The 11,919-nt window shown below is 42.0% G+C and overlaps 1 protein-coding gene across 1 annotated transcript in view; it reads left to right on the top strand.

Annotated features, from left to right (window-relative positions):
* The window catches only part of LOC148146101 (uncharacterized), a 39,743-nt gene extending 28,031 nt beyond the window's left edge, over positions 1–11,712 (top strand). The window contains exons 7-8 of the mRNA XM_087998682.1: positions 6,539–6,765; positions 10,855–11,712. Coding sequence (XP_087854808.1) covers positions 6,539–6,765; positions 10,855–11,434 — 807 coding nt within the window. The 3' untranslated portion in view covers positions 11,435–11,712. The remainder of the gene's footprint in view (positions 1–6,538; positions 6,766–10,854) is intronic.
* Positions 11,713–11,919: the final 207 nt, after the last annotated feature.

Here is an 11,919-nt window from a genome sequence, read left to right as displayed (position 1 = left end):
TCTGGTTTCCTCCCACAGTCCAAAGACATACAGGTTAGGTGGATTGGCTACACTAAATGTGGGAGTATAGCTAAATGTGATTCTGGGTTGGATGTTCTTCAGAGGGATGGTGTTAGCTGAATGGCCAGATTCCACACTGTAGAGATTCTATGAAATCATCCCTTACATATGTACATCAAGGTAATAGACTGAATATGGTGGTAGACCTAGAGAGAGAGAAACTGCAGATGCTGGAGATCTTTTTTTATTTAGGAGCAGGCTGAGGCAATGGGTCGGCCGGGGCAGTCAGGTTTGACTCTTTCCTGATGAAGGGCTCTTGCCCGAAACGTTGGTTCTCCTGCTCCTTGGATGCTGCCTGATCTGCTGTGCTTTTCCACACACTTGACTCTAACATATGAGATGTATGGTCATAAGTCTGAAAAAAGCAGGGAAGAAGCTCTTTTTAAATCTGTTGGTACGTGTTTCCAAACGTTTGTATCTTTTGCCCAATGGAAGAGAATACAACCGGGGTGGGAAGGGTCTTCGATGATGTTGGCTGTTCTCCCGAGGCAGTGGGAAGTGTAATCAGAGTCAATGGATGGAAGGCTGGTCTCCACAATGGAGTGGGGGCTGTGTTCATGACTCCCTCTCATTTCTTGCCATCTTCCTGTCAGTGGGTGTGGTAACTGTTCTCTGCTGCTCCTAACCACAGCCTGTATAAAGGTAGATTATTGCTTTTCCCATCAGCTTCAGACCATCCTCATCCCTCAGAGCTCCCCAATCCTTCCCCCTCCCCCGCTCGAGCTTGAAGCAGCCCCCTGAATATTTCGCCCTGGTGCTACACAAAACTCGAGGCATTCAAACGCGGTAAATTCAGGAAAAAGGTCAGAATAGAAACCTTCGGGAATTCCTATTCTATTCTGTATGCAGCGCTGTTCTTTTTTTTGAAAGGAACTAAAAGAAAAAAAACCACAAAAATAAAGAAGGAAAGGAAGCCAGTGACTCCTAGTCAAGGGAACTTTTCCACACAGTACACTGGCTGTGTGGCCAGCCAGCTTGCATACAGTGCAACATCATCCATGGCCTGGAAACCATCTGCTTGGAGGTTCTGGAATGAGTGAGCAAAAATTTACTTTAAAACAAAAACACTTGTGCTGTTGGGACAGGAATGTTGCTGCAGCCAAGCCACACTTCACAGAATCGTTACGGTGCAGAAAGAGGCTATTCAGCCCATCGTGCCAGCATTTGTCCTATTACTGAGTGCCAATCTCCTCCGAGAAAGTGAGGACTGCAGATGCTAGAGATCAGAGTCAAGATTAGAGTGGTGTTGGAAAAGCACAGCAGGTCAGGCAGCAGCCGAGGAGCAGGAAATTCGACATTTCAGGCAAAAGGGCTTTTGCCCAAAATGTTAATTTTCCTGCTCCTTGAATGCGGCCTGACCTGCTGTGCTTTTCCAACACCACTCTAATCTTGACGCCAATCTCCTGTCTGTTCCACCATATCCCTGCACACCATTTCTATCCAAATAGCCATCCAAAGCTCTCTTAAATATTTCAATTGAACCCGCCTGCACCACAGTTCCAGGCAATGTATTTCGGACCCAAACTTCTCGCTGAGTGAAAAACTACCCTTGATTCTTTTTCACTTTATCTTCTGCCCTCTATTCCCCCGATACCAAATTTTATTCATCGCTAGCCCAAAGGTGAATGACGCTGGAAATAAAATAGGGGACACTTTATAGGTGGGAGATGGTGGCTGCTGAGGTGAGGGGGTGTGGTGGCAGGTGTCTGTGGGAGGTGAGGCTGGGGAGATCAGTGGCTTGGTGAGATGATGGCACAGATGGCTGCTGGGGTGCGGTGGTGCGAGGGATGATGTCCTGGGTGACCGGCCATCACTTGAGATGTGTGATAACCTGAGGGAGCCTCTGGCCTGAAACCCTGACTATCGGTCGAGGGAACACAAGGTTACAATAAACATGACTCCCTGAACCAAGTGGAGCTGACATCCACGTTCAGTAGGTAATAGGGAAGGCAAATGGAATGTTGGCTGTATTTCAAAGGGAATTGGGTATAAAACTTCGGAAGGTTTTGTCTAAAACTAAACAAGGCACTGGTTAGACCACAGCTGGAATATCATGAATGGTTTTGGGCCCCTTATCCAGGAAAGCATTGCAGGCAGCCCAGAGAAAGTTCACTATGCTGATACCGGGTATGGAGAGACTGTCTAAAAGGGAGAGATTGAGTCGCTTGGGTCTGTACTCATTGGAATTTTGAAGAATGAGAGGGACCTTATTGAAAATGTACAAAGTTCCAAAGGAATTTAGCAGGGTAGAGTGACTTCCCCTTGTGGGAGTGTCTAGGACTAGATGGCATAATCTCAGAGCAAGGTATCGCCCAGATAGAACAGAGATGAGGGGCTTCTTCTGGATGTAAGTTAGCTCGCTGAGCTGGAATGTTTGTTTTCAGATGTTTCATTACCATACTAGGTAACATCATCAGTGAGCCTCCGGTGAAGCACTGGTGTTAGTGAACCGCTTTCTATTTGTGTGTTTAGGTTTCCTTGGGTTGGTGATGTAATTTCCTGTGGTGATGTCATTTTCTGTTCTTTTTCTCAGAGGGTGGTAAATGGGGTCCAGGTCGATGTGTTTGTTGATAGAGTTCCGGTAGGAATGCCATGCTTCTAGGAATTCTCGTGCATGTCTCTGTTTGGCTTGACTTAGGATTCTTATGTTGTCCCAGTCGAAGTGGTGCCCTTCCTCATCTGTATGTAAGGATACTAGTGATAGTGGGTCATGTCTTTTTGTGGCTAGTTGATGTTCATGTATCCTGGTGGTTAGTTTCCTGCCTATTTCTTCTCTCAGAGCTTAGTAATCTATGGAATTCTTTAAGACAGACGGCTATTGAGGTTGTGTCATTCAGTATATTCAAGGCTGAGATAGACAACTTTTTGATCAGTAAGGTGGTCAAGGGTTATGGGAAAATGCAGGAAAGTGGAGCTGAGGATTATCAGATCAACGACAACCTCATTGTATGTTGGAACTAACCCAGTGGGCTGAATGGCCTATTTCTGTTTCTACAATTTAGGGCCATTTGGTCTAATTTGCATCCTAAGAAGCAATGCTATGGGATGGTCAGGTAAAGACAGAGCAATTGATCACCCTTCCTGCCCAACTCCAGACTCACCTTCTGACCTCAAACAGTTCCACATCCATTTGGGATTGGGCTGCTGAGTATTTATAACAATGAGGCTCTAGGATCTAGGTAGGGTGCACACTGGTCATCTCCAGACCATTGTAAAATAGATATGGGCTACCATAAGGCAAGCACTTTTCACTTTACCATGGTACACATGACAATAAATCAAATCAAATCATGATTTTAAAAACCAATATCAAATCTCCTCTCTATCAGATGCACCCACTGTATGGAGAACTGTATCCTCGTGGCTTTCTGACACATCCTTCACAACTCCCTCCTGCACATATTAAGGATGTGAATGACACAATATGAATACAGGTTGTTTTTTTTTGAGGGTGTTGGCTCAATATTGGGACAAGCAGCGAAGCCTATCAATCTCCTTGCACAATTTTTTTCCTAAATATAATTGGTGGTTTCTCTGGAACTCAACATTTGTCTAAATAAATGATCTCGTTGGTAGTTAGGCATCCATTTTGTTAAAGTCAGCCTTGTTCCTTTCCCCAGCCCCGATCCAACAAGCTGGAATTATCAGTGTCTGTGTTCTGTTTAATGAATAGCTTGAATGATAAAGGAAGCTGAAACAGCATGAATTGGCTGTTCTTTTTCTTATATCTCCATCTGTGTGCGTGGGCTGCAACAAGTAACCAAGTTATTCAAGAGACCACGAGACCTACAGACTCTCTTATTGTACATCAATTCTACAAAGTTGTATTTCTGTGGCTTTGGGATCCCATCACTAGCAATGCGACTCAGGAATTTGCATACTCACCCAAATGGTCAGTGAACAGAGCATTGTGGGTAATTCCCAATATGCTCACCAACGAACAAACCTTCATGATGTACAAAAGCGAAATACTATAGTTGCTGAAATTTGAAAGAAAAACAGAACATTGCCGGAAATATTGAACAGGTCTTGTAGAACTATTTCACAGTTGTTGTGGAGAGAGAAGTGGAGTTAATATTGAAGGGTCTTTGACCTAAAACCCTAATCCTGTTACACACCCCATGCACATTTCAGAGAAGTGCTTTTTGTATCTCTTTGGCACTGACTGGTGTTGTTTTATTCACTCACTCATTAAATGTTCATTTCCCTAGGGAAGAAGTCATTTCTAATCTTCCAGAAGTTACCCTACTGTCTGTTCAGTCAGACGTTGGCAGTTCTTTCCTCTGGCAAGTCTTCACTGGTTTGACCTTGGGATGTTTCTCCACAAGAAAGACATTTTAAAGTGCAATGTGTTATTATTTGCATCACCTGAAACACGAGTTGTTTTCCTCTTCCCCAGAGCTGCTTGGAGAGCCCCTGTAACATGCCCTTGCGAGCCAATCCTAATTTTATAAAATGCCATCGTCTGAAAAGAAGAGGTTAGAACACAGTAACAAGCCTGGAGGTGACAAGATTTACAAAGAAAAAGATGTTTGGCAGCAAATCTCCTGATGTGCACTACCAGCTGGGTGGACCACTCCAGAAGATTCTAAATCTCTAGTCCAGAACGACAATGACCATTCAGCCCATCATGCCTGATTGCCAGCTCTTTGAGGAGAAAGTGAGGACTGCAGATGCTGGAGATCAGAGCTGAAAATGTGTTGCTGGAAAAGCGCGGCAGGTCAGGCAGCATCCAAGAAACAGGAGAATCGACGTTTCGGGCATAAGCCCTTCTTCAGGGCTCATGCCCGAAATGTTGATTCTCCTGCCTCTTGGATGCTGCCTGACCTGCTGCGCTTTTCCAGCAACACATTTTCAGCTGCCAGCTCTTTGAAACAGTTTTCCAATTAGTCCGATCTCCTATTGTTTTTTTCATAGCTCTGTATCCTTTTTTCCCTTTTCAAGTATATACTCAATGATAGCGTATATGGGATTTCTAACTCAATGTGCAACTCTTCACTTCCCCGAAGGCAACTCTTTTTCAAATGGTGTCCATTAGACCTAACTTTATCCAGAATGTGCTTTTTTTTAAAAAAATGAGTATTTTGCAGATAGGCAGATGATCTGGTTGTGGATAGTTTGAAAGAGCATGCCACAGCTGAGAGATCTACAGGAATTAGAGAATAAAATGTCAGTAATGGTATAAGTACCTTCACAATGGGCCAATGGACTGAGGAGTGGCAGATGGAGTTTAATTTAGATAAATGTGAGGTGCTGCATTTTGAAAAGGTAAATCAGGGCAGGACTTATACACTTAATGGTCATGTTCTGGGGAGTGTTGCTCAACAAAGAGACCTTGGAGTTCAAGTTCATAGTTCCTTGAAAATGGGGTCGCAGGTAGACAGGATAGTGAAGGCAGCGTTTGGTATGTGTGCCTTTACTGGTCAAAGCATCGAGTATAGGAGTTGGGAGGTCATATTGCAGCTGCGCAGGACATTGGTTAGGCCATTTTTGGAATATTGAGTGCAATTCTGGTCTCCCTGCTATAGGAAGGATGTTGTCAAACTTGACAGCCTTCAGAAAAGATTAACAAAGATGTTGCCAGGGTTGGAGGGTTTGAGCTGGAGGGAGCGGCTGAATAGGCTGGGGCTGTTTTCTCTGGAGCATTGGAGGCTGAGGGGTGACCTTACAGAGATTTATAAAATCATGAGGGACATGGATAGAGTAAATTGGCAAGATCTTTTCCCAGGCTGGGGGAGTCCAGAACAAGAAGGCATAGGTTTAGGGTGAGCGGGGGGAAGATTTAAGAGGGACTTAAGGGGCAACATTTTCACGCAGAGGGTGGTGTATGCATGGAATGAGCCTCCAGAGGAAGTGGTCTGGTACAATTGCAACATTTAAAAGGCAGTTGATTGGGTATATGAATAGGAAGGGTTTAGAGGGATATGGGGCCATGTGCTGGCAACTGGGACTAGATTAATTTAGGTTGTCTGGTTGGTATGGATGAGTTGGACTGAAGGTTCTGTTTCTGTGCTGTACAGCTCTATGACTCTAATTCAAATCTGACGCTTTTGAATGAATTCTGGACTAGTGGTGCTGGAAGAGCACAGCAGTTCAGGCAGCATCCACCTCGCTTTTGAATGAATCCCAAGTGTAACAGCCAAGGCAATTCTCAGTGCCTGTTGTCCTCCAAGTTGTCTTGAAGCAGAGGTGCAGCAAGCCAAGATGAGACAGCCATTCTGAGGCTAGGGAAATGAGGTGGCATTTGTATTGGCTGCTATTTCAAAAACCCTGTAAATTAGAATTCAATTCTATCACAAAGAATGGTTTATAATTCAGAAAAACCAGAAGAAGGCAGATGCTGGAAATCAGAACCAAAAATAACAATTGTTGGAGAAACTCAGTGGGTCTGGCAGCATCTGTGGAGATAGAAACAGAAGTATTGCTTCAGGTTCAGTGATCCTTCTTCAGCTTTATAATTTAATATTTCCCCTTGCAGGTTATGGACACAGTCACCGTTCTCAAGGCATGTAAATCAGTGGGGCAATTGATTCTGAGGAACACTGGGCTGACTGATGAACTCCTGGAAATGCTCGTCAGCACACTTGTCAGTCATAGTGCATCGGAGGTGGAAACAATTAATCTCAATTTAAATAACCTTGGGCCATTCAGTGCTCAACTTCTGGTGGAGCTTCTCAAAGTCCAGCCTTCAGTGAAGTGCCTGTTGTAAGTAACACCTTGCTCGCTCTATGATGATGGATGGTGAATGTGAAGTGTATTCATTCATTCACAGCTCAAAGTTTTGAAAAGTGTAATGGACCAGACCAAACCCCCTTAAAATATATTAAGAAGATAGCTTAGACCCTAACTTTTTCATATTTTAAAAAGTAAGTGTAAGGTGTTGCATTCCAGATTCAATTCAATTGCTTAAACGACTCAATGTTAAGCAAAACACACTATTTTTACACTACAGTTAAAATCCAGACAATTTTAAAAAAAAACAATGTGCTTGACTGTAACTCTATCGAAATCTTTAATAATACTATATATATTAACTACTAATTAACTGTTCCAATACAGTAACATCCCATAAACACACCCTTGGCAAAGGCAAATTCACCAAAATAGATTGTCTCACATGCAATTCTCGCAGCAGGAAGAGAACCCCAGCTTTTAGAGAAAAAGGAATCAGAACTTCCATATCCAACTTCAAGACCCCAACAACTGCAGAAAGCTACAACTAAAGATTCTGGTTCTGTGGGAGCCTGACCCCACCCATTCAGGCTGCTTTCATTGTTCCAACTAAAAAAAAAACCAGGGCCTCACAAGTGGTTTCCTTTATTGGATTGAAGCACTCGGTACCTCTGTCTCAACCTTTCTTCATTATATAAAAAAAGGACAAAATATACCCCTTACAGCATAGTATGGTCACAAAAGTTACAACTTTCTTTTCCCCGTTAAAACTTCCCAAAGCAGAGAATCCAATCAACCTGGAATAATTTTCCCTTGAAACAAAGAACCAAGAACGGGGCATATTGGAAATCTGAAATAAGAGCAGAATGTTTCAGAAATTGTCATCAGTTCACATTTAATGATTGCTCCTCGGATCTGTTGATGAACTTGCTTTTCCAAGTAGTATTACAACAAAGAATTTTAAAAGGAGAACTAAACATTTAAAATTTAATCTTTTTATTGACACATCTGTGATAATTAATATTTAGCCCTCTTGCCTTTGGGGCAAAAGATCTTTTATCACAATTCTTTGCTTAATCCTGTCATGTGACAGGAGGAAGTTGTAAAGGAAATATTGAAGAGGTGAAGGAAAATATTATAATCGACTATAAAGCAAGTGATTACTGGATGTTCAGATTGTCATATTGGCCAGAGCCAATATGGATTTACGAAAGGGAAATAATGCTTGACAAACCCTGTTAAGTAGTTTTTGAGGATTTTACCAGCAGCTGATAAGAGGGAAACCAGTGAATGTAGTGATTTTGGATTTTCAGAAGACTTGAGAAAACAACCACACTGAAGATTACTAAACAAAATTAAAGAACATAGAATTAGGGGATAATACGCTCGCATGGATTAAGGATTGGTTAACAGGCAGAAAATAGAGTAGGAAGAAATAGGTCCTTTTCAGATCGACAGGTTGTGGTCAGTGGGGTATTGCAAGCATCAGTGCTCACAATCTATATTAATGCTACAGGTAAAGGGGACAATTGACAACACATCAGAGCAAAAGATAAGGCTGAAGCATTTGCGAATGGAAATGACACAAACCTTAAACATAAATTCCAATAATAATAATTCCAGAACAGCATTATAGGCAACCAGTTTAAATAGGTATTGAAAATCTTTTACATCTGTGGTATAACCTTGGTTGGGACTTCAAACGTAGAATTATGACATGGCAATAGGCCATTCGGCCCAACTGTTACATGTTGGCATTTACACCACATTTTGCACCAATATGTCCTTCCATCCCTTTCTCCCTCAGGTATTTCTCCAATTTAATCGTCAATTTCAACTTGTGGGAATGAGTTGCATATTTTAATCACTCTTTGGGTAAAGATGTTCCACCTGTGTTCCCTGTTGAACTTATTAACGTCCTAATGTTTAAGACCGCCATTTTGGAAGAGGTCTTCTGATAGTAATCAAGAAAGTCAATTTTAGCTGAATCATACTGGCTACTATCCCTGGATACAGGCCAATGGTAGCATCCTGAAGAATGGATCATGGGGCAAACTTGGGAATTTCATGGTGCTTAGGGGTCAGTGCAGACTTCATGATAAATTGCAGGAGAAATGTCTTCTCTCAGAGGATAATGAATCTGTGGATTTCTTAATCACAGAGGGCTGTTGAGGCTGAGTCATTAGATAGATTCAAGACTGGGATAGACAGCTTTTCAATCAGTAAAGGGAATCAAGCATTATGGGGAAGAGGTGGAAAAGTGGAGTTCAGGATTTCCAGATCAGCCATTATCTCACCAGGGGAGCAGACATTAAAGGCCAAATGGCCTGCTTCTGCTCCTATGTTTTAGGTCTTTTGTAAGTGGCTGACTTTAATTCTATATATTACAAATAGATAATGAACCAGTACATTTCTCTGCCTTCATAATAGTACAAAATTGACCATTCAAACTGATTAGACAATTAAAGTCGCAGGATTGGGAAACCAAGCAATTAATAAAGCAGGTAGGATATTAAACTTTATGAATTCAGGTGCAGAATACAAAATGCAGGAAGTTTCATGCAGAGGGTGGTGCATTTATGGAATGAGCTGCCAGAGGAAGTGGAGGAGACTGGGACAATTGCAGCATTTAAAAAGCTTCTGGATAGGTATATGAATAGGAAGGGTTTAGAAGGACATGGGCCAAGTGCTGGAATATAGGACTAGGTTAGGTTAGGATATCTCGTCAGCAGGGACAAGTTGAACCGAAAGGTCTGTTTTCATGCTGTACATAGAGATGTAATGTTAAATGTATATAAAATTAGTTTGGCCCCAGCCTCTTTAGGGAGGAAGCAAAGCCTTTGGAAAATGGTTCAGAAGAGAATTACTCAGATCTTTCTGTGGATGAGGGATTGCAATGGTGTGGATAGACTAGGGAAAGTGGGAGGGCTCCCCTTGGAGCACAGAAGACTAACAGGAGATTTGAGGTGCGTTTCAGAATCATGAAAGCTTTACTCGGAGGAGGTGAAACTGTCTTTAATGGCTTAAGGTTTAATAATCAGTGGTTCAGAGTTACAGTGATTGACAAAAAGGGAAATGAGGTAAAAAACCTTTTTATGCAAGTTGGCAGAGGGGATTTGGAAGCACTGCTTGATAGACACAGATTCAATAGAAGCCTTCTAAAGGGAATTTGATGAATACTTGAATGAGAAAAAAATATATACAGGGGTACAAGAGAAGAGTGAGGAGGGGGAGGGACTCACTGAATTGTTCTTCAAAAGAGATGGTGTAAACACCAAAGGCCAATTAGCCTCCTTTTTTGCTGGCCTAATCTAGGATTCCAGCTACCGTAATAACAACATTTTTATTTAAGAAACAGCTCAGCTTCTTGGCAAAGTGACAGACTATTGGTACAGGCAATGACAGATGTATGAGCTTCAGAAACTTATTCATATTATTTAAAGTGAGGAAATATCAGTGAACTGCATAGAAGTTAAATAAAAACAGCTCCAAGCCAAGCTTAATGCTCTAGCTCATCCTGCTATTCATTTCTTCCTCAAGTGTAAGTAGTAAACCATTCAGTACGTGGACTCCACTCCACAGTTCAACATCACTTCTCTTGAACAAAATACGTATGCCTTGATTTTTTTTTTAATGTCGGCTCAAGCTCATTTCTAGCTGTCTCCTGAACACAGCTGTCCTATTCACCTCGACATAGGGTAGTAACTTCCAATTTCTGGCATCTTGCTACCACAGGGAGGACCAACATCCTTATGGGTTACGAGGCCAGATAAAATACATTGAGAAGTTGGGATTACCCTCAAAGGGGAAGAACAAGGCTTAAAAGAAAGGTCACATTCCCATTGAGAAAACAAAAGTTATATTTGTGTCCTTGTTTTGATAATCTTCAGCACATGGCTCTATATTTAGTCGGTTTTTAAACATCTTTAGTAGCTGCAATTCACATTCTAACCAGTTAGGTGCTTTACATATTCAGATGTTTGATTGATTTCATGACAAGGGATTTAGACACATGGTAGTTATTTCAGTGGAGGTTTAACCTCTGCATTCAGATAAATCACTACATTACGTCAATCACATCTGATTACAATCCCAGTTGTCACTTTCTTTTTAAAAATAAAGGTTATATGGAAACAAATTGGGTGATGAAGGCATCAGCATCCTGATGGATGGGTTAATTGACCTCTTCCTGGCTGAGAAGGCAGAACAAGTCAGAGTGAGTATTCCATTCAGGGATGTCCACAAAAAGAAGCTTCGACTGTCTGAACTGGACATTGGAGCAAACCAACTGACAGATGAAGGTTTGAAAAGCGTGGCCAGGTTTCTCAGACTGAACCCACCACTCGAATATTTAGGACTATCCCAGAATGCGGCTGTAGATCTTATCAGCTGGTGTGAACTCTTCGATATTTTAAAAGACAAGGCGGCTATTTCTCACCTGCTCCTTGATGAAAACGAGCTGGGAAATGAGGGGGCAAAACGGTTAGCTGACGCTCTCTGTGTTAATGGGAGTCTCCGTAAAGTAGACCTCGACTGGAACGAGATAGGTGATGAAGGTGGCTTGGCTCTGGCTGATGCGTTGACCTCCAATCCTCACCGATCACTCGTACATTTGAGTCTAGATGGAAATAAGCTCAGCATTGGGGTGAAGAAGGAACTGAATGCATTAATTACAGAAAATAACCAGCAGTCACCTACATGAATCTGGCAATCAGCACATTGTTTTATTGACATACATAAATAATATCAAAAGGAAGAAAATATCACTAATGGATGTCAGAGATCTTCCCATAGTTGCTAGTTCTACATTTGCTACGCCACATGAACTTGCCTGGACATTTATGAAACAATGGAGAAAAGTCAATCAATTTATGCAAAAACTACAGATAACAAATTCGCAAATGTTTAACATCTTGAATGTAACATAATGTCTCGACATTTCATGGGAGTTCTGCCAATGTGACACAATGTGACAGCCGGGCCATACCAGCAGACATTAGGCCAGGACAGAGAGGTGAGAGAGGCCGAGAGGATAAGGGAGAGGATGTCAGACCTCTAGTCTAAGTAACTAGAGTTCCATTGAATAATTGCAGAATGTGAAAGCTGAGAACACACTAGATTGCAAAGGGTTATCGAGCTATGACAAGATAATGATGTGATCGGGCATTCTTCTAACTTAATCTCAGT

Source organism: Chiloscyllium plagiosum, unplaced genomic scaffold (assembly GCF_037043375.1).
Source record: "Chiloscyllium plagiosum isolate Xiang-an unplaced genomic scaffold, Cpla_swu_hap1 HiC_scaffold_21, whole genome shotgun sequence".
Taxonomy (NCBI): domain Eukaryota; kingdom Metazoa; phylum Chordata; class Chondrichthyes; order Orectolobiformes; family Hemiscylliidae; genus Chiloscyllium; species Chiloscyllium plagiosum.
This window is presented reverse-complemented; position numbering and strand designations above follow the sequence as displayed.